General features: G+C 41.1%; 4 protein-coding genes across 7 annotated transcripts in view; 3 read left to right on the top strand and 1 right to left on the bottom strand.

Annotated features, from left to right (window-relative positions):
* The window catches only part of LOC115749289 (receptor-like protein 7), a 163162-nt gene extending 160542 nt beyond the window's left edge, over positions 1 to 2620 (top strand). The window contains exons 2-3 of one of the 3 annotated variants that reach the window (XM_048271762.1): positions 850 to 1753; positions 1802 to 2620. In XM_048271762.1, the coding sequence (XP_048127719.1) occupies positions 850 to 1753; positions 1802 to 2309 (1412 nt within the window). In that variant the 3' untranslated portion in view covers positions 2310 to 2620. Of the gene's footprint in view, positions 1 to 849 lie in introns of all 3 variants that reach the window. The other 2 variants (XM_048271761.1, XM_048271763.1) reach the window with 2 other exon arrangements.
* A 1550-nt stretch (positions 2621 to 4170) lies between these two features.
* On the bottom strand, positions 4171 to 4902 carry LOC115749277 (transcription factor LATE FLOWERING). Its single transcript, XM_030686017.2, has one exon. The coding sequence runs from the start codon at positions 4819 to 4821 to the stop codon at positions 4249 to 4251; it is 573 nt and encodes a 190-aa protein (XP_030541877.2). The 5' UTR covers positions 4822 to 4902; the 3' UTR covers positions 4171 to 4248.
* Positions 4903 to 15721: 10819 nt separating this feature from the next.
* Positions 15722 to 16559, top strand: LOC115749287 (UPF0098 protein CPn_0877/CP_0992/CPj0877/CpB0906). The gene is made up of 2 exons (XM_030686029.2): positions 15722 to 15970; positions 16058 to 16559. Exons 1-2 carry the CDS (start codon positions 15822 to 15824, stop codon positions 16437 to 16439), a joined length of 531 nt encoding a protein of 176 aa, XP_030541889.1. The 5' UTR covers positions 15722 to 15821; the 3' UTR covers positions 16440 to 16559.
* A 2940-nt stretch (positions 16560 to 19499) lies between these two features.
* Positions 19500 to 22662, top strand: LOC115749285 (ammonium transporter 2-like). Of its 2 annotated transcripts, none has more exons than XM_048271745.1 (5): positions 19500 to 20228; positions 20398 to 20683; positions 20820 to 20923; positions 22101 to 22549; positions 22584 to 22662. In XM_048271745.1, exons 1-4 carry the CDS (start codon positions 19572 to 19574, stop codon positions 22542 to 22544), a joined length of 1491 nt encoding a protein of 496 aa, XP_048127702.1. In that variant the 5' UTR covers positions 19500 to 19571; the 3' UTR covers positions 22545 to 22549; positions 22584 to 22662. The 2 variants fall into 2 exon arrangements, with proteins under 2 accessions (XP_048127702.1, XP_048127703.1); XM_048271746.1 differs by having other exon boundaries at positions 22101 to 22544; positions 22579 to 22662.
* The last annotated feature ends 148 nt before the right edge of the window (positions 22663 to 22810 follow it).

The raw sequence follows: 22810 nt of genomic DNA on the forward strand, positions 1-22810 counted from the left end.
CCAAGAATCTGACACAAATCACTTTGTCCCACAATAATCTAACTGGTCAGATTAATTCAACCCAATGGGAAAATCTCTCAAGTCTTCTTATTCTCGACCTGAGATTCAATTCACTGAAAGGAGATATCCCTTCATCTCTGTTCACACTTCCATCGATTCAGAGGCTTCAACTTTCCAACAACCAATTTTCTGGTCAAGTGAAGGGATCATTTAATGCTACATTGCACGAACTGGATACGCTTGATTTGAGCAACAACAACATAGGAGGAGAACTACCAATGTCTATATGGGAACTCCGAGGGCTCAAGTACCTCTCCCTTTCTTCCAATAATTTCAGTGGCTCATTCCCCATTAATTTGGTTCAGCAGCTGAAAAATCTTTCTTATTTGGATCTTTCCTACAATCATTTTTTCATTAATGCCACAAATACTGCTTCCCAGGCGTCTTTATTCCCTAACATTACCACTTTAAAGTTGGCTTCTTGCCAGCTGAGTACTTTACCAGAGTTTCTGGCTGGGCAGCACAGACTGACATTTATAGACCTCTCTGTCAATCAAATTCAGGGCAAGATACCAAAATGGATATGGGAGCTTCAAAATCTTCTGTATCTCAATCTTTCGTCTAATTTGCTAGACGATATTGAAACACCGTCACCTAATCTTACTTTGACTCTCACAGTTCTTGACCTCCAGAAGAATAGGCTCCATGGACAAACATTGCCTCTGCCGCCATTTGCCACATACATGGACTTCTCGAGCAACAAATTCACTTTAGCCATCCCACCTGCTATTGGTGTGAACCTTTCTTTGGCAATATTCTTCTCCCTGTCCCATAATAGCTTCCAGGGGTTTATCCCAAAATCAATTTGCAAAGCTGAATATCTTGAGGTACTCGACCTATCTCATAATAATTTGACTGGAAATATTCCTGATTGCTTAATGATGGAGTCTCTCAAGGTATTAAATCTGCGAAATAATGCCTTGGATGGTAGCATCATCAATTTCCCTGGAACATGTGGTTTGAAGACTTTGGATCTCAGTGGTAATCGATTACAAGGGAAGCTCCCCAAGTCATTGGCAAATTGCACAGCTATGGAGGTTTTAGACATAGGAAACAACCAGATTGATGACGTGTTTCCTTGTCAATTGAAGAGCATTGCAAGTCTACAAGTCCTCGTTTTACGATCCAACAAATTCCATGGAGGGGTTGGATGTCCAGGGACTGCTGGCACTTGGAAGATGCTTCAAATTGTAGACATATCTTCCAACAATTTCAGTGGCAAGGTGCCTGCTCAATGCCTCGCAAGTTGGGAGGCTATGAAGGCTAATGTGAACTTTAATCACATCCAATATCCTTTTCTTCGCTTGACAGGACTCTATTATCAGGACACAGTAAGCGTTACCATCAAAGGTCTGCAAGTGGAGCTGGTGAAGATTTTGACTCTTTTCACTTCAATCGACTTCTCATGCAACAATTTAGATGGTCCAATACCTGAAACTCTGGGGGATCTCAAAGCCCTTTATGTCCTCAACTTATCAAACAATGGATTCTCAGGGCCAATTCCTCCATCCCTAGGAAACTTGCAACAACTTGAGTCCTTGGACCTTTCAAGGAACGACCTCAGTGGGACGATTCCCACACAGCTTTCCGACCTGAATTTTCTTTCCGCCCTGAACCTCTCATACAATAAACTTGTGGGAATCATTCCAGCAGTCAAACAATTTCTCACCTTTTCAACAAGCTCCTTCGAAGGCAACAGCGGATTGTGCGGACTGCACCTGGAAACAAAATGCCCAAATAACAACAGCGGATTGTGTGGACCCCAGCTGGGAATAAAGTGCTCAAATACCAACAGCTCTGAGCATGGGAAGAATGATTCTGATGGTTGGGGAAGCATTAATTTTCAGTTCATTCTTGTCGGTTTGGGGTTTGGGGCAGGTGCTGCAGTGGTTGTTGCACCTCTTACCTTTTGGAAGACAGGCCAAGAATGGTATGACGATCAAGTGGATAAGCTCCTCGAGGTGGTTCTTCCAAAGATGGGATTTACTTACACAAGGCATCATGATGACAACTCTGAGGGAGACGAAGCTTTCGAAACCAGCAGCACAGCTATCTTATGCAGCTACAGTGACTATGAATTTGATGAAGAAGAAGAGAACGAAGAGGAAGAATCTTGGGGAAGGTATTGTGTGTTCTGTTCCAAGCTAGACCTCAGTGTGAAGAAAGTCATACATGACCCAAAGTGTACATGCTATGACTCGCCACCTATGTCTTCTTCTTCCTCCTATTCATCCTCATCTTCCGCATAGGGATTCTCTGGGTCTCTACTCTGAGCTTTCTTTGCTTGCCTTATTTTTCTTTGCATATTGTACATAACACAAACAAATACCATTTTCAATGGTGTTGAGGACAGAACATGGGTTTTTCTCAGTACATATGTAAATGAACAGCAGGGATGAACGGCCGGTGTGCCGCATATGCTAGCAATCCAATCCAGGTTAAGTTGATAGGACTATTCTCTCAGGCATTTTGTCGAACAGGTGGAGACCCATTACATTTCTCAAAACAACCGTACAGAAATGTTTACCCGTTGGATGGCTGTTCATGCTTTTGCTATCAATAACAAATGCAAGCCGAACTTTGAGCAGCTAAAAGATATGGTGACCCGAGGCCATACCCTGGATTTTGGTTGTTCCCTCCGACCTTCCCCGAATCATACATGCCTGGCCTCTCATTCCGTTCGGTTCATGATCGCTCATGGGGAGGAGTTTTGTTGGAACTCCTCAACCTATCAAGTAGACCGGTCACGTTAGTATTGTCAAACGGATGGATCAAGGTCAGAGTTTAGATAGATTGAAAATTGATATATTTATTTCAAATGAACTCATTTTTATGTGATATAATTTTGGCGATTCATAGCCGACCCAACCTCAATCTGTGTCCGACCGAATTGATTCTAGGTATGAATTGGGAATTCAATTCCTAGCAAAGTTTTGGCTTAAAAGTTGCATGCATGGCCTCCTGACAAATAATGCTTTCAAATTGCATCTTCCTAACCTCCACAAACCACGTATGGCTAACAATACATATGGAAAAAGGAAGTCTGCCCATTTTTCTATCTTCTTTTCTAGTTACATGAGACGTTCACCTAGGGTTCTAGCACCGGATAATGAGAAAGTCACGTGTAGCTTTTCGGTAAACCGTCATAAAGAGCAGCAACAGAGAGAGAGAGAGAGGAGCACAGATGCTTCGATTCGATGATCACCGGCGTCGAGAGCGACGGCGATGGATGAGAGAAGGAACGAACAGTTTGACTTACTGCAGAAAATTAAAAACTCGGCGATTCCAAAAGTGGAATCAAGCTATCTATAGATACGAGACCGGCGAGAATAGTCGAAGAGAAGAGTGCGCGATCTCGGTCTGAATTTTCCGAGTTTCCTCCGAGTTATGTCCTGTAGACCCCGTTGGAGTCTTAGAAGGCTAAATAAGCTGAAATGTACATTGATTGAGCAGTCGATCATAACCCATTTTACCAGCTAATTTAGTGAAATATATGTACATTGAAATCGTTTTAATTTCGATAGGAAAAACGTACGCCAAGAAACACTCATGATTTAGTCAACCCTTACTAATTAACAAAAAAAAAGTCAAACGGCCAGAGACCAATAAAATTTGACCCGAATCACGTATGAACACGTGCTTTGATTGTTCTTCTTAGTAAACTTCCTCACTTTTTTTCCCCCCTTTCTGGGGTCCAAAAATGTGGGCAATAGTGTAATTATGAAAGTCCAGGGGACTAGATTGATGAAATAAAATAAAAGTCCAACAATAATATCAGACATTATATTTAAATTTAAAGGTTATAAGTATCATTTTTCAATCTTAGAAAAATCATATTAGTACTTGGGAAAAAAGATTGTAAGTGTAGTTCAACAGCAACTGCTCATCGTTTTGGCTCATCTCGGGAAGCATCTTTCCGACTAATTCTGCCATCGCCCCCGATCTGGACCTTTTTTTTCCAATTTCACCCCCATGCTGATACTGAATTGACATCACGGAACTTCAATTAATTACCAAACAACCCCCTCAAAAACCTCTTTTTTTTCTCCCCTACATTTTTTGCCACAACCATCCTCTTCAATTTGGCAAAGGAAGAGAAAATGAAAAGAAAAAGAAGAAGAAGAAGACTACCCACAAAATGGCGATATAACACATTAGCCACATGAGCGAATGGAGACCTACGATGTATTAAGCCAGAGATTGCCTCCCCCACGGTTCATCGCACGACATGGTCTCTTCCCCGGCTTGGAACCACCGAAGATCTGCTAAATTCAATGGCGGTGGCGGCGTTGCGTGATGATCGACATCCACAAAGCTCGAAGAGTCGCTGTCGGGCTGGCTCTGGGCCATCTGAGCCCATTGATGAGCCGCCGGCGGAGGAACGGCTGAGCCAGCTGGGACAGAGTCGGGCCAGCCAGCTCGGCCCTCGAACACGGCGTGGTGGAGCAAAATCTGAGCCTTCAAGAACTTGACGTAGTGGATGGCCTCCTCAAGCATCGACACGGTGTCCATCTTGGATCCCCCGGGGATGAGGCTCTGCAGGATCTTGAACCGGTTGCTGATGCGGTGCCGCCTCCGCCGGGCAGCCACGCTCTGCGGGTCGGTCGAGAGCTTGAGCGGCCCCAATCTTTTGCCTCTGGTCTTGACGTTCCTGGTCGACGGCGACATCTTCTTTTCGTCGAACTTGTTCGGAGCCGAAGAAGGAGATGCATCTGCCGATGAATCGGGGTGGTTTTGAAGGCAGTGATGTTCCATGAACATATGCTGAGGATGGCGGCTTGGACGACCTTAGGAGTCGGGCGTGGGTTTGATGGGTGTTGAGGGCGGTACACATAAATAGATAGACTCATACAAGAAGCAACAAAAGACTGTTTTACAAAAGTGATGTTTTATAGGATATTTTAACATGATATTCATTTGTCACGTCGGTTTTATAAATAGGCAAGTGTGTACAAAATTTTAAAAATAACGGAGAAAAATGCAGTCAAATCCTAAAATTTATCTACAACTAAATGTTTCCATAAGCTGCGCTCAATCTCGATGGAGGAAATTATTATCATATGTCGCTTTTATTTTTCACAGACAAATAGAACTAATGTCAGAAGAAGGTAAAAAAAAATCACGTAAAAAAAAAAAAAAGAACTACAATGGAGGAGAGAGAGGGAAAGGGACGGACCGACATCACGGGGGTTGCAGAGCCGGCAATGCCGGCATGGCTCCACCGGCGAAGTCGGTGCCGTAGCGTTTTTCTCTCTCTAATATTGATGATCCAGTTTTTATTTTTATTTTTCATTTTCATTGTTTTTACCTTTAAACCTTTTACTTGGTGCGGCTTATGCAACGCCGCGTTAACACCACGTGTCTTTAGGAAGTTCTACAAATGACATACCAACATTTACTATCAATTTAGATTAGATGGAGTCAGCTAAAAACGCTTGATTGCACGAACTAAACAAATTTTATAATTTGATTATATTTCTTTTAAAAAAAAAAATTCCAACTTCTCAGGCACCTATTCGCTTTCTGAATTGTTTCTTTTTTATTTTCTTCACACAGAGAGAGGATCTTGGATGGTGATTGATGTTTACACAAAGTTATGTACTTACGCGATAGTGCTCCACCCATTAATTTAAAGATAGCAAACGTGTAGGAACAACTCTCGATACGGCAAATTGTCAAATAACTTTAATGGTGGCACTCTTAAGAACATCCATCTTTGAACTATGTATTCCATTACGAAAGAGAGAGAGAGAGGGAGAGAGAGAGTAACAACTTCTAAATAACAAGACCGGCGAGTTGCCAACGTAAAATTTGAACTTTTCAAACTCATAAACTGTGCTGACACCGAAATAGAAGGTGGACGATTCCATGACTCGTTCGATCAATCAAACGTTGTAGAGGCTGTGGAAGATTAGTCGACGTCGTATTCGGAGGAAGTGCCTTCTCATAATCCGTGCATAGATATACCAAAAAATCGTCCCGGCTTATAGGCATGCCAAAAATTTGGATGTCTTTCTGCATAAGGTAGCAAATTCCCACTAGGGACCTCCCCTACTTCCCCGAGGTCGTGTAGATACCATGACGAGGTCTCGAATCCTACCGCTCGTGAATCAGAATGTCACGAGTGAATCTCCCGCCGGAACATCATCCCGCATCGGACCCCTTTGGTCTCGCCTTGCCATATGAGGGGAGAGGATGACCATTGCCGATGCATTGAAAATGCGCTTGGAAGCGTGAATACGCTCACAGGTGCAAAAACTCGCAAAGAACTCTGCTTAATGTAAGATTCCATTCGTTTCGCGAAAAAACGAATGGTTTGGAAAACATTTTGCCAAAAATGATCGTTTGGATTACTTGCGATAATCAGTCGATTTAAAATGTTTTCATTATCAACGACTGCTTATGCCTAAACACTTTTGTAGATGATGAAAGCTTTTTTTTTTTTTTTTTGTTCATTTATTTCTATATGTGGCACAAACAGTCATTTTCAGTAAAATATTTTTTAAATCATTCATTTTTCGAGAGCGGTCCTCCTACGTTGAATGCAACGCGCTCCAAGGATCCTAGCGGCTTTGGAACTAACCAACCCCGAACAGAAGAGAAAACTGAATTGCTTAACAAAAGACATTTCTATCGCAGTCATTCTAGCCAACTTTCGCCAAAAATTACTAACATTGCATTGTACCACGTAGGACGACCGGTGATAACGGACCGCCACTTCGATTATTTCGGACAAAAATTAATTGGGAAAACTATACTGGAGTATCGCGCAGAAGCTCATGACTGAATTAGCAAAATTGAAAATCTTTTAATCGAATCGACATCCGCGTAGTAATTTTATTGCTGATTTCGTAAATTTCTTCAAGTGTGGTAAAAATGTATAGGCTTTATTTGGTAACCAAAAGAAAGAAAAAGAAAACGAATGGCCAGGCGGGGGACCCCTACCTTGACCCATCGTTCACCGTAAGGAATCGACAAGGGAGCGCGACGCGGGTCGGGCGGGGATCTTTGTGGGGTTCGGCGGGTCGGATCGTATCCCCGGAAATCGAAGTGGATTTCAACCCTCGTTCCAGACGTTCGCAAATCCGAAAGGAAAGGGGGATCCTTGCCTGGCTTTTCCGTACGATTTGAGCTCTTTTTCTTTCCTTCTTTTGCTTCCTCTTTTCCTCTAGGGTTTCATGATTACCTCGTCAGAATGGTGACGTTTCCTCTTAAAATTCGAACTGAAATGACGAGTCCATGATGTGCATATCATAAGTTTTGTAATAACTTTCTCTTATGCACATGTCCGGACTCGAGCGCGGAAACTGTAATTCATGCAGTTTCGACGAAATCCCACTTTCGATCTTCGGGTCCCTTGCATTTCCATATTCAAATCTCTAATTTTTTTTCCTTTTTCATTCGTATTGTTGAAAGTCGATCTCAACTAGTTTAGGATAAAAATGATGTTGATGTTGATATATTCGTTTTGTTGAATCCTTGAAGTTACCTGGTTTTTATTTTTTTTTATTGAAATCGTGAATTCCTATACATTTAATGGATGACATGTCTACAAGAGTTTGATTGTGGGAATATGTGCCCCTCCTAAGCCAATTAGGCTAATGTGCATGGCTAAAAACTTCGCAAAGGGTCATAACCAATCGAATTCATAAGAAACGAGATTGCTCTACACAAACATTGTACCGGAGTTTTTCGCATTGGATCTCGTCCCTAACGAGCACGCCACCTCCAATTAATTAATTTTGTTGCGGAGCGTGATTGATTAAGCTTTTACCTAATGTGTATGTATACGCCGTCGCGTCATTAATAGAAAGAACACCGACATGGGGGAAAATCGAGATCAATAAAGCTTCTCGATCCTCTCCCTAATACTATGTTAAGCAATCATTTTCCTTTTGAAAACTTAGGTTGAAAATCAAGCCCACTACTTCTTAAAACTTGATTTTGGTTTCATCACTCCGAGGAGAAAAGGAAAAGTTAGTCAAGATCACATCCAAGCACTTCTTTTCAAGTCATTTGACAGAAGGAAAGAAAAAAGAGAGTGGCTGGCTGCCATGGCTGGTGCTGCGATTCACATCTTTTGATCGATTCCCAAGAATCAAGTAGGAATCGATCAAGACACTGGACCCCATTGAATAGTGTATTTGAAAGAGGAAAAGCGCTCTACAAGTACTGAATTTTAATGTAGGGCATGGAACCGCATATTAAGAATGTGCTTATTTCGTGAAAAATAAGTGATTTAGAAAATGTTTTTCAAAAAATGATCGCTTGCATCTTTTAGAAAAATAAATGAATTGAAGTTTTTTTCATCGCCTACGAAAATAGTGAAGCATTGATTGTTAGTGATGATGAAAATATTTTTTGTTCAATAATTTTTTTAAACGATAAAAGCGATCATTTTTAAAATAATATTTTTAAAATCACTTATTTTCCTTGAAACAACTGTATCCTATATCTTTCAATCGGTTCAATCAAGTTCTTAATCATTATCAAGAAGCACAATAAAGACATATTTCATTCGATTGATTCAATTAAACTCTAAACTTCTATCCAGAGAAGCAATTAAATCCTACGACTTTCGTTAAAATATGTCAAAATTAACAATTTTTGAGTTACACATACCCAATCTTAAGAATCGTTAATCAAAACATCTTTGACCAAAAATAAAAAAACAAAAACATCAAAAGAACTCGGTTGCTCTTCTGAAGAGAAATTCAAAATCTACCTTATTACTAGATTATTAGCACACATAAGGTTTTATACTTAGCTTTTGTCATAAGAAGCGTCACGATAACATTAGATACATATTCTTGCGTCAGAAATTTTCATTCTATGAATAAACTAAACAAAATCCCATATGGGCAAGTACCTTCTTACTGGTTCTCAATTTTTCTCATAAATAATATATTAGATTATACATTGGTTTCACATGTAATAAAGAGTGCGTGGTGATACCACGGGAAGAGACTCATAGAATTTAGAAACGATACATTGAAAGAATCTTTTAAGCCTTTGCCTTAAAAAATAATGGTAAAATTTTTAATTTAATTAATTAAATAAATCCATCAATTGTCTTGATCGTGGGGATATCTTTGAGAAATAATTTGGATACAAAGACTCTGTGAATCTTTATTATTCCCTTTAAATTAAACCTAAACCTCAGAGATTCAAAAATAGTGATTCCTATCTTATTTATTGCTGCTAAAATCCGGATTATATCTACTTGATGGTTGCGGCTGTAGCAGCTCGGCCCCCGCCACCTGCTTGACTCAACTTGCGTGTGCATTCTGCTTTAATATGATATTATTAATATTAATGATGCAAGTGGAAGGCTAAAATACAAGTGCATGAAGAATGTGCGGCAGGCACAACGTCTAAGGTTTGGCTTTATTTATAGAGTTCATATTCCTAGTAAAGCAAACAATCAATAAGCAATAGACTTGGGAATAATTCTTTATATCTTTTGAAAGATTCTTTATAAAAGTTCAAATGCTACAAACTACGATGACTACTTTCATCCTATTGACACCATCGTCTAGCTTCATATTCGCCACCGTCTTCTGAGTTGGATCCCATTCCTTATCCAAGTATCTGAAAAGATAGTCCCCAAATAGGGGTAAGCTAACCACAGCTTAGCAAGTAAGTGTACCTAGCCAAACGACTAAATCATCCACTTAACCACTCATTCAAGCAGAATCCTACAAGCAACAATCACAAGAACAAATCATACCAATGCACATGTCATAGGACTATAATTTCACCATCATTTAGCATGTATATACATGTGCAAGAATGATATGTAAATGGTGCATGCTTGAGGTATTTTCATCGAATGCACCAATCTCCATCAACCCGTGATTGATCCATCATTCACGATACTCCATTTACCATCCTCTACTCCGAGGCTCCATTTACCATCCTCTTCTCCGAGGCTCCACGTGCTATCCTCTACTCCGAGGCTTCTCGGATATCCATATAGCACTTTTTCACACCCGACTCAGGGTGCAAACGATACGAGACTATGACCAAGAAAAGATGCACAAACTTCGGGAGGAAAGAGAAGTACTGAGTAATTGGTTTAAGTGCTTTAATATCTCGATGTCGTTACAAAATGAACTTAATTCCCTCACACAAGACTCTACTGCACTACCTACTCCTAATTAAAGACTGATGAACAAGAACATAAGTGAGAGTATTTATAAAGAGTGTACGCCGCATGAGCACAGCAAATTGAATATCCACACAGGTCACGGAAAGGCGTTTTTGTTAAGTGTTAGTCGATTCTTTTTATATTCAGTCTACCTTGCTCTACTAAGGTCTTTTTTGAGCCCCGCGGGCGGTGACGGTGGCGGTGGCTATGGCTGGGTCGGCGGTGGTGGGCGGTGGCGACGAGGCGGTGGTAGGTAGGCGGCGGCGGCGGCGGGCGAGCGGTGGCAGTGGTGGTGACGGCAAGGGGCTTAGAAAGCTAGAGCCCATGGGTAAAAAATGGGTCGAAAATGGGTTGAGCTAAAACCCATTAAAACCCATATTTGAATAAGTTTATAAGATTAAACCTATATTTGACCAAAATTTTTTAAATTTAGTAAATCCATATGACCCAAGTGTATAAAAGTGAGTTAAAAAGTGGATCAATGACCCATATCAAGACACTAGACCCCATTGAATAGAGCATTTGAAAGAGGAAAATCGCTCTACAAGTACTAAATTTTAATGAAGGGCTTGGAACCGCATTTTAAGAGTGCACTTATTTCGCGAAAAATAAGTGATTTAGAAAATAATTTTTGAAAAATGATCGCTTGCGTCTTTTAGAAAAATAAATAAATTGAAGTTTTCTTCATTGCCTATGAAAATAATTAGACATAGATTGTTATTGATGATGAAAATATTTTTTGTTGAATAATTTTTCTAAAAGATATAAGCGATCATTTTTGAAAAATATATTTTTCAAATTACTCATTTTTCGTGAAACAACCGTATCCTATATCTTTCAATCTGTTCAATCAAGTTCTTAATCATTTTCAAGAAGCACAATAAAGACATATTTCATTCGATTGATTCAATTAAACTCTAAACTTCTATCCAGAGAAGCAATTAAATGCTACGACTTTTGTTGAAATATGTCAAAATTAACAATTTTTGAGTTACACGTACCCAATTTTAAGCATTGTTAATCAAAACATCTTTGAACCAAAAAAAGAAAAACAAAACATCAAAAGAACTCGGTTGCTCTTCTGAAGAGAAATTCAAAATCTAACTTATTGCTAGATTATTACCGCACATAAGATTTTATACTTAGCTTTTGACATAAGAAGCATCACGATAATACTAGATACATATTCTTGCGTCAGAAATCTTCATTCTATGAATAAACTAAACAAAATTCCTATATAGGCGAGGACCTTCTTAATGGTTCTCAATTTTTCTCATAAATAATACACATAAGAATATGAGATTATACATCAGTTTCGCATGTCATAAAGAAGAGTGAGTAGCGATGTCGTAGGAAGAGACTCGTAGAATCCAGAAATGATACATTGACAGAATCTTTTAGGTCTTCCACCTTGAAAAATAGTACTAAATTTATAATTTAATTAATTCGATAAATCCATCAATTGTCTTGATCATGGGATATCATTGAGAAATAATTTGGATATAAAGACTCTGTGAATCTTTATTATTCCCGTTAAATTAAACCTAAACCTCATAGATCCAAAAAATAGTGATTCCTACCTTATTAATTGCTGCTAAAATCCTGATTATATCTACTTGATGGTTGCGGCTGTCATGAAATAACCTGATTTACCTGTCTTCTCAAACGTTGCCCCCCCTCCCCTCCTTAATCTAATCGTTGCAATACACATTATATGGCTATTTTCTGAACCAGAGATGTATGAAACATTCATAACATACAAATATTGACACGTAAAGTCACATATAATTTTTCATTATATTTCGAAACGTAAATAGTATTTTGTATTTTGACAGGTAAAAAATTCGAGCTTTTGGCATTTGGAAATGTTAAAAAGAAGTTATACCTTTTGACTTCTGACATATGGGGTTACCATAACAATTTTATTAATCTCGAACTTTCGCAACACAAATCTATGAACTAGCTGTGACGTCAATAAAATATTCTGTTGCAGAAAATTTTATAAAAACAACAAAAAAATTAGGATAATTATCCAAAAAGTCCCAAAACCTATTGTGTGATAGTCAATTAAGTCAAAAACCTTTCAATAACACCAATTTAGTTTTAAACCTTTTCGTTGACAAAAAAAAAATTTCTAAGTCTTTTGAAAATTTGCCAATTTAGTACTTGTGGCCTATTTTAGTTAGAAATTGCTGATGTAGATGCCAACCATCTTATGTTGCATAGTCGGTGTTGACGTGGATAATTTATAAAATTTGTAAACATTTTCTCTTTTTAATTAGTTTGTATTGATTTTTTCTTATCTTTTTAGCTCATTTCTTTTCCTTTCTTGTTATTTTTTCCACATGACTGGCAAGGGGCCATTGACCACCGGCCAAGGCCCGGTGACCCTCATACGGCTTTAAACGAGGGCATCACGAGCCCTTGCCCCTACCCAGGCCCTCACTTGCCCTCCCCGTAGTTGATGAAGGCTCACGAGCCCTCGTTGTGCTCATCGGATCTAGGCGAGGGCCGTGACGCCTTTGTTGTGGCTTGTGAAGGGTTGGGTGCCGGCCCTCGCCTAGTGGCCAACAACCCTTTAAAAAAATAAAAAATAATAACAAAATCTTAAAATCTTAAAAAATTACAACAATTGTCTACTTCAATACCGGTCATGCCATGTACAACTATCGATGTCCATGTGAACAATTTTAGGTTAAAATTGGCTGAAATGGCTAAATTAGCAAATAGTCAAAAGATTAAGGATCTAATTGACAAAATTGAAATGTTTAGGACTTGATTGACTACCGTACAATAAGTTTAGATACATTTTTTTGATAATTTTTTCCATAAATGATATAGTCACCTTCTAATAGTCCATTCCCATCATTTTATTCAGGGAAACAAAAAAGACATAAAAACATACAGGAATCACAAGGAAAAAGTACCAAAAAAGTCCTAAAACTATTGCATTTTTACCGATTCAGTCCTAAACTTATTAGTATTGGTACCAATTCAGCCATCCGGCCAAAGGAAATGGCTGACATGGGTGTGGACCATCCTACATAGCACTAACATACATATTTTTAAGTAATTTTTTTGTAAAAAGAAATTATCTTTTTAATTTTTTCGTCCTTTTTTTTTCTTCTTTACCTTTGGCCCTAGGCGAGGCCATTGTGGTTGAATTCTGGTGAGGGCTGCAACCTCGGTGGTCGACGAAGGAGATCACCAAGAGGAAGCTCAAGTCCAAGCCCCTCAATATATATAATCAAATCTACTTTCACTCAAAAGCTTAAGCCAATAAGTTATGGACCAGCACCGATATATTAACTGCTCTACACCACTTGGGTTTTTCGATATGAGATTTCGTTAACACAACTCACTCACACGTGTATTCTAACATATATCATTCGCAAATGAGGAAGTTTTTTGACAAATGAAGGGCCTAATTCCACAAAAAAGCACCAACTTTATATGGAATCTCAATCCTGGCCTAAACTTTTTTTTTTTTTTGTCTCATAATAAATCACCAAATTTCACTTTGTACCCAAATCTGGCCTCCGTGAACTTTCCCTCCGATGATGCCACGTGTCAATTCCATGTCATTTTCTTTTTCCAATCAGAATTATGTTTCATTTTATATTTATTTTCCTTTTTCTTTTTGCTTTTCCATTTTTTTCTTTTGTCCTTTCAACTTCGGACAACAATCAGACCACCACGGACGACATCCAAAGCATCATCAACTCAAGACCCGCGACAACTCAACCTCGTCACTCGCCTGCCACCATCACCTCACCGCTGTCCCAGCCCTCCGTCCATAACCACCTCGCTGCCTTCCACCGCAGTCGTCCTTCGACCCTCTACAGGCTCGAACTCAGATTTGAGGGATACGGCCTCAAATCCGAGGGCAAGACCTCCATTAATGGAGGTCGCCACCTGCTACTGAAGTGGGTGGCCTCACATTTGAAGTCATGCGACTCAGATCTGAGATCTCGCGACTCAAATCCGAGGTTGTGCGATCCAGATGTTAGCTCGAGCACCTCCATTAATGGAGATTTCGCTGTGGGTCAGGAGAGGGAGAGTGTCTGAGGCTGAGCTGGACGCCGAGGTTTGGCATTGAGAGCGAAACCAGTGACACACGACGAACAACAATAGAGACGACGGTGATGGTGATGGCTGGCGGTGAAGTAAGAATATGGATAGCCCGATAGAAGCACAAGTCTCAGAAGCATAGAGCAAAGAAAATAGGGAAATAAAAAAACCAATTAAGAAAACTAATTGAGCTGAATATGCATATCATCAATAACGTGGAGAGAGATGCACATGTGGAACTGACACATAGGATATTCAACAGGGGTAGTGGATGGAAAGTTAACGGAGGACAAATTTGGATACGGAGTGAAAGCTTGTGATTTTTTACGAGACAAAAATGTGTTTGGGCCTGAATTGGGATTCCATGCAAAGCTGATGCTTTCTTCGTGAAATTAGGCGGAAATGAAGATAGATGTCACCTTGTCGCCCATGTCATGAGCCATAGCCGAGGATCATCCCTTGGTATCGATTCCCCGTATCGCCAATTTATGTGAAAAAGCAGATTTTAGTAGGATCGTGTTTAATCTCTAGGATTCACGCACCGTTCGTTAGGTCGATCACGTGATTCTTAGTGGACTTGGGACTTTTCAGGACCCCATTAGGAGTCAAGCCATTCTAATGTTTGGGCCACTGGTCCGCCATTTGTGTGTTTCAAAATCTTCGAGACATTCTATGTTATGGTATTAACATGAGAAACATGACTCTAGCGTCACACTTGCAATAGCTGCCGGTAAGAAAATCTGCAAAAAAAAAAAAAAAAAAATATTCCGTCCAAATCTGGAGAAAGCCTCTGGTTGGTGAATTACAGTATGCACCGCCTACATGCAATTCGATCAAGAATGAAAATGACTGACATTTTATTACAGGAGTGGTTAAAGAAAATTTTTCTTGACCATGGATGGGATAAAAAGATTTGATCCGGAATAATTCAGTCCGCGAATTTTGAGGTAAAATATCGAAATAGGTGAGAAAGAGATACCGAAATAAAAAATACCAAACTTTCACCTTACTATTTTTTAGCCAAAAAAAAAAGGCTAAGAATTAAATTGACACAATTAAAAAATTTATGACTAAATTAGTAGGTAGACGAAAGTTTTAGAACTGAATTGGCCATAATATAATTGATTTATGACTTTCTAGAGTATTATCCCTTTCTATTTAAGTCATAATCACTGTTCATTTTTCATGATAAGTGATTATCCAGATTTATGGCATCAAATCTTTTCAATTTTCCCCCGAATAATCTTTTGATTTGGATTTGACCAACAAAAAAAAAATTTCGCTTTGGGAAGAACATTCTTAATCCCTCTAGAGACCGCCGAACGGCAGTCCACGTGTCCTCCGGCTCAAGCTGCTCGCACCTTCTCATCGCTGCACGGAGCTTCCTCGCCGTCTTCTTGGCCAAACACGACTCCCGGCTATATATAATCTGGATCGCGCCCTCTCATCATCGTCATCGTCATTCGCCAATTACCACCAAGTCGATCTCCCGTCAAAACCCTGAAGCGATCTCCACTTCCTCCACTGGTTCAAGCGAAGCATGAGACCGATCGAAGCTTTACATCCGACGGCGAGCGACGGCGAGTTCAGGCTGGTGTCTCCGCCGATCGACTGGGAGGGGAAGCTGCCGAGGAAGTTCACCGACGAGGGCCAAGGCGCTCTCAAGAACGTGTCGCCGCCGCTCGAATGGTAAAAAAAATGCTACGAGCTCTTGCGTTCGTTTAGTCAAATTCTGCGGGATCATTCCTACGTTGCTCGATTGAATTCATGGGACAGGTACAACGTACCGGAGGGGACGGAAAGCCTGGCCCTTGTGGTGCAGGACATCGACGTGCCCGACCCGAGCAGCCCGATCGTGCCGTGGACTTGCTGGGTGGTGGCCAACATCCCGCCGCACCTGAAGGGCCTTCCGGAGGGCTTCTCGGGCAAGGGGGAGGAGCTGGGCGGCGACTACGCCAAGATCCAAGAAGGCCACAACGACCACAAGGTGCCCGGGTGGCACGGGCCGAAGCTGCCGTCCCACGGCCACCGCTTCGAGTTCAAGCTCTACGCCTTGGATGAGAAGCTGAACGTAGGCCACAAGGTGACCAAAGAGAAGCTGCTGGAGGCGATGGAAGGGCATGTTCTTAGAGAGGCCGTGCTGATTGCTAAGTTCTGAGGTTTCGAAAATTTCTGAGGTTGAATGTGAGACTCTGGTTATGTACTCCCAGCAAATTTGAAAAGCGATGTAAAGGGTAATAATGTAATTTTGCTCAAGGGGGTAATTGAGAATATTTATATCTCGACCTCTTCAATTTTTTATTCGTGGCTTGCGTGCTTATTGATCGTTCGGATTTTGATTTCGATTGAAATATGGTAGGACAAGATTAGAAGTTTTTTCAAATAAGGCAATTCAAAGCAAAAACGAGACTGGGGTAGTCGAGGGCATTGTCGAGCGACCAACAAGGGTAGCAGCCGCGACAACCTAGTAGACCAGCCATCAATGGGAGATGCAAGGGCGGCCATTGGCCGAACGGTGACGACAGTCGGCAGTGGTCTGAAGTGATGAGGTGCACGGTGGTCGGCAAAACTATATGCATCATTTCATCGTTAAACAAAAATTGTTAAGTAATTTTAGTTTTTTTATCCAATACGAATTTATCCCAATTCCCGATACCAACTTTTTATTCCACATTTTATTTAGGTATGTGTGGATTTATCCGGTTCCCAAATATAAGACATAATGTTTTACTATCTTATTCAAACTTAAATACGGATTATCAAATGCAGCCTTTTAGTTAGGGCTTCGCTCGAGGAGTCCCGGGGCGTGTCTCATACGGGCACCAAACCATACTCCGTACAGCAACGTTGTGGGCTGTGGTCCAACTGAAAATCCAAAAGGGGTGAAGAGGTAAACTGGCCCGTGGATGAAGACCATGGTAGATATAGATAAAGAGTGAGAGAGCCCACTTCTCCTTGTTCAAATTTTCTTCCCTTCCTCCTTACTAGGCCTGTTTGGCAATACTCTTATTTTGTTGATTCCTGTTCGGAAACAGGAAAAAGAATAAAAATATATTTGGTAACACACAGCGGTCGCGAAGCAGATTTGGAACATAAATAATAAGTAAAAAAAAAAGTAACTTCTTTATTCTTGGAAACAGAAAGAGAAATAATCTCATTTGAAAAAAAAAAAAAAGGTTCACTACCGGTCTTTACAACCATGAGTCCACATCCCCGGCCTCCGATCGCCGTCGCAGGTCGCCATCGATCGTTGCCGCCACTGACATTTTTATAATTAATTGAAAAAAAAGGATAAAAGAGATTTTTAGGGTCGTACCAAACACATTCCGGTTCTTTTTTTATTTGGAGAGTAGAAATTTTGTGCGGTTACCAAACGCATTTTCCTGCTTAGAAACTATTTCCGAGAACAAAATTGGAAAAAAGATCATTTTGTGCTCGAAAATTGTTCCCGAAAACAGAATTTTTACCGAGCAGGTCCTTAGACTCTACCCCTCTCGTTTGAATGACTTCAGCTTTTGAAATAATCGGTCGATGACAATATTTTCATCATCGACGGTAACTTATGCTGAGGTAACTTTGTGGAAGTCGTTGATTCGTTGTTATAGATAACACAAATGATAGTTTTTAGAAAAGTAGTTCTTAAATTTTGTAATTTTTGCGAAACAATCGCATTTTTTCGAATTTATGAATAAAGACGAAATGAGAAGGAGAACTCCACGTAGAGACATCTCCATAGAGAGACTCGTGTTTTTGTTAAGGGGTTTGTGAAACGCACTTGTTCCATCGATGAGTTTTCTTTTTCCTTCCTCCAAATCACGGCGACAAAATTTTTCTTTCGATTTCGAGGAAAATTGAAACTCCAAAACATCCAATTCCTTCAAATCTTTCTGCATTCAAGTAGGTCGAATTAACTTAATCATGCATCGATAGAGCACCTGCCACTAGTAGGTTGAGCATATGCTCATTCCACTGGGACAAATCTGTCAAGAAAATTATTTTGTGGTCGATCGTTGGATCTTGTATTTTCGTAAGTGATGAGCACACGCTGAAAATTCCTTCTCCAATAACACGGCGTTACTAGTTGGAGGTGTGCGCCTGAGTTCAGCTTCCTCTACACCATTGCCGTGCAAAGACAACCAAAACAGGTTGGACATTTATAACATTCGAAGAGCAATTTTTCATGGTTCGATGAAATTGTGCGCACGGACAGAGCACCGGGGCATCGAATCCCCTGAAGAACGTTTTTATTAAATTCTCAGATCTAGATCGGGGAGGATAGGTCTCGTATCTAAAACCAGAACAGGAGAGTTCGAACTCTTGTATCTGGAACTAAATCGGATGAAGAGAGTTCGCGCATCTAGATCTAGAGAGAATAAGAAACAATAAAAGAACAAAAATACACACACACAAAAAAAAAAAATTCAACAACAGATGGAAGAGATGGTGAGACTTGCTCAAACACTACCTCATGGCAGAAGGTTGAAGGAGACGATGGAGAGAGAAGAGAGAGAGGGGTTAGGAAGCAATTTAAACAATTGGTCGAATAGATATGGCACTAAAATGAGCGTCATATGAAAATTCCGATACCATTTCATGTCGTTTTCTCCTTAACTTACGTTGCAAGTGGGACATTACGGGCCGGCCCAATGCTTAGGCTTGGACGAAGGTATGGAACTAAAGCTTGATCGGCCTCGAGGGAGAATCTTCTTTGACGTTGCTTCTTCTCGGGATCGCGATGCACATCGATATCTCTACTTTCCCCAAAATGATCATTGTGACATGAATCCCAATATAGAAATAAGTAAGAACAATTATGTAAGAGAGAGAATCGTAGAATTTTTTTTTTCTTTTTAAATTTCGGCATGTCATAATAAAGATTACATCAGCTTGTTTATAGATTTCATGAAATCATCAATGAAGATAGAAGAGATGCCCGAAATGTTGAGAGTTACGTAGAATCAACAAGATTGTCAAATTAGGAAACTATCATAAATCATAATCCTCACCGCGTTTTTCTCTCTCTCCTTCCTTTTTGTGATGAACATCACGTTCTTCTCACTTTTACTCCGGTCTTCGTCGCGCCACTAATGAAACTCTCCTCCATTGACAAATCCGGCGCCGTTTCACACTCCCCATCTGTCCTTTCCTTCGTACGGACAACCTTCCATGTTGGACTTTGAAAAAACCCAAGCTTTGCTTATTTTAATCCGAGTCCTCTCCTCTGATTCTCGATTTCCATTTCCATTTCCGGTAGGTCGGAGCTCGGTTGAGGTTCACACACCGCGTAGCCATGGCCGCCACCACCGCCACGCTGCCCCAGGCTTACGGGCCTCACCTCCCGGCACTGCCCGACTGGCTCAACAACGGCGACAACGCGTGGCAGATGACGGCAGCGACCCTCGTCGGCATCCAGAGCATGCCGGGCCTCGTGATCCTCTACGCGAGCATCGTCAAGAAGAAGTGGGCCGTCAACTCGGCCTTCATGGCCCTCTACGCCTTCGCGGCGGTCCTCATCCTCTGGGTCCTCGTCGGGTACCGTTTGGCCTTCGGGGACCGCCTCCTCCCCATGTGGGGCAGGGCGGCGCCCGCCCTCGGCCAGAAGTACCTCGTCCGCCGGGCCAGGTTGCCGTCGAGCGCACGCTACAGGGACGACGGCTTGCTGGAGACACCGGCCCACGAGCCGTTCTACCCCATGGCCACGCTCGTCTACTTCCAGTTCCAGTTCGCGGCCATCACCATGATCTTGCTCGCCGGCTCGGTCCTCGGCCGGATGAACATAAGGGCGTGGATGGCCTTTGTGCCGCTCTGGCTGATTTTCTCTTACACCGTCGGCGCATTCAGTCTATGGGGCGGCGGTTTTCTCTACCAATGGGGCGTCATCGACTACTCCGGCGGCTACGTCATCCACCTCTCGTCCGGTATCGCCGGGTTCACCGCGGCTTATTGGGTACGTCCTGAATGAAAAGGGCCAAGTACTCTTGCATTGTCTTTTATCTGGTCTAAACCTCGAGCTTAGAACAATATAAAATGAAAATCAACAAATGAATGAACTTCGCAAATCTTAGATTCAATGCCGTAATCTGATTCGAATGATTTGAACCGTCGGTGGTTTTCAGGTCGGACCGAGGCTGAAGAGCGACCGGGAGCGGTTCTCTCCGAACAACGTCCTGCTCATGCTGGCCGGGGCTGGCCTGCTGTGGATGGGTTGGTCCGGGTTCAACGGCGGGGCCCCGTACGCGGCGAACATCGACGCGTCCGTCGCCATCCTCAACACCAACATATGCGCGGCCACGAGCCTCTTGATTTGGACGTCGCTCGACGTCACCTTCTTCGGGAAGCCGTCGGTGATCGGGGCGGTCCAAGGGATGATGACGGGTCTGGCTTGCATCACGCCCGGAGCAGGTAAGCATAATTATGTCAACTTATTTGACCACATTAATTTCGGGATTAGATTAAATTTTCTTGGGAACTTAACTCTAATGGGAGGCAGGATTATGATTGATTGTGGTTTGACTGAAGAATGTTCAAATAATTTCAGGGGTTGTGGAATCGTGGGCGGCTATTGTAATGGGGATACTTTCCGGGAGCATTCCGTGGTTCTCTATGATGATACTCCACAAGAAATCTAGTCTTTTCCAAAAGGTAAAAATAATGATTTATTGCAATCATAGATGTGAAGATCTGTTTCGCCCGAAAACAATTGCTTACATTACTTGAAGTAATTAATCAACAAAATATATTTTCATAATCGACAACAAATATTTCCTACCTATTTCGTAGATGATGCGAACATTTTTTTCATTTATTCATTTTTGTAAACGACACAAGCAGTTATATTTAGAAAAATATTTTTCACTTTTTTTTTTAAATTTTGAAGATACTATTTTTCATAATTGGCAAGTTGTTAGACTGTCGGGCTAGCAGCTTACTTTTATAAATTAGTATGCGGCAAAATGCAAAGATCTTATTTCGTAAATTTGCCATTAGCACCTTCTAATTCGTGATTTTGGGTGGGTAGAAGATGAAGGTGACGCTTGTTCAATTTTACCAACTTCGTTTTTCCTCGTCCTGCTCAATTATAACTTGAGGTTTTGAAATGCCCACGTGGCTGCATGCATTCCCACTACTTTCCCAATTTTTTAACTGTATATTTATAAAATCCCTGAAATTTAGTCAAATATGCAATATGATCTCTGAATTTTGGCCAAATGTGCAGTATGATCATTCAACTTTCAATTTATTAAATGTGTTCTTTTAACTTTAGTTCAATATGTAATATGATATTTGAACTTTTTATTTATCAAATATGAGCATTTTTTATAAATGTTTAATCTAGTTCGTGAACTATATAGAAATGTCAAATATTATCTTTATATTAATTCAAGTTTAGGGAAGACGTTAAATATTTTCATATAGTCTATAGACTAAATTGAACGTGTACCAAAAGTTGAAGGACCACATTGAACAAATTGAAAAGTTCGGGGATCACAATAAATAACATTACATATTTGACTAAAATATATGAATCATTTGTGTCATTTTTCTTTTTTTGAATGGTTGACTCTTAGCAACGGTAATCTCTTGAAAGTTGGTTGAGGGGCCAATATTGAATCATATGCATAAAATTTATAATTTTATTTTAGGCAAATGATTACTGTCATTTGTCGGGACAAACAAATAGCAATTTAGGAAGACGTAAAAGTTATGAACGTGTCAGGTGAAAACATCGGAAAATATCAGCTTCATGATCCAAAACAAACCATAGATGACAGAACAAAGACCATAATCTTGCTCATGTTTTGGGGTGACTCGTGATCAGGTCGACGACACTCTAGGCGTGTTCCACACGCACGCCGTTGCCGGATTGCTGGGAGGGCTTCTCACCGGGCTTCTGGCCGAGCCGGGGCTCTGCAATCTCGTATTGCCGATCCCCAACCTGAGGGGCGCATTCTATGGCGGCTCGGGCAGGGTCCAGTTCTTGAAGCAGATCGTCGCGGCCTTATTCGTGATCGGGTGGAACATACTCTCCACAACCATCATTTGTCTCGGCATTAAGCTGGTCATGCCGTTAAGAATGCCTGACGAGCAGCTCATCATAGGCGACGACGCGGTCCACGGGGAGGAGGCCTACGCTCTTTGGGGCGACGGAGAGAAGTACGAACCCACCAGACACGGTTGGAACAGTTCGTCATCTCATCCGGAGGAGATCATGGCGCCGTCGCCCTATATAAATGGCTCTAGCGGCGTAACCATTAATCTGTGAGCCGACCACTTGCTTTCGCTTGATCGTGCAACCTGCGGATGTACTCATGGAGGACGGATGGAGGGTATACAAATGTTTTGGTGGTGCGAGAATTCGAGGTTAGTCACGAAAGTTGCTGTAATCAGACCTTAGACGACACTTATTGTTCTTGAGTGTGCGCGTGTTTTGGTGAATAGGGAATCTAAACTAACCAATTATCACCCTCGACCTCTCTCGCTCGAGCATTAATCTTACCTTAATACTGCTCGAATCGACACGGCAGCAAT

The sequence above is a fragment of the Rhodamnia argentea genome, chromosome 10 (genome assembly GCF_020921035.1).
Source record: "Rhodamnia argentea isolate NSW1041297 chromosome 10, ASM2092103v1, whole genome shotgun sequence".
NCBI classification, from domain to species: Eukaryota; Viridiplantae; Streptophyta; class Magnoliopsida; order Myrtales; family Myrtaceae; genus Rhodamnia; species Rhodamnia argentea.

Coding starts and splice junctions, on each gene's coding strand:
- LOC115749277 (XM_030686017.2), bottom strand. CDS start 4,821: ATGTTCATGGAACATCACTGCCTTCAAAACCACCCCGATTCATCGGCA.
- LOC115749287 (XM_030686029.2), top strand. CDS start 15,822: ATGAGACCGATCGAAGCTTTACATCCGACGGCGAGCGACGGCGAGTTC. Junction 15,971..16,057: donor GTGTCGCCGCCGCTCGAATG/GTAAAAAAAATG, acceptor TTCATGGGACAG/GTACAACGTACCGGAGGGGA.
- LOC115749285 (XM_048271745.1), top strand. CDS start 19,572: ATGGCCGCCACCACCGCCACGCTGCCCCAGGCTTACGGGCCTCACCTC. Junction 20,229..20,397: donor GGTTCACCGCGGCTTATTGG/GTACGTCCTGAA, acceptor GGTGGTTTTCAG/GTCGGACCGAGGCTGAAGAG. Junction 20,924..22,100: donor AATCTAGTCTTTTCCAAAAG/GTAAAAATAATG, acceptor ACTCGTGATCAG/GTCGACGACACTCTAGGCGT.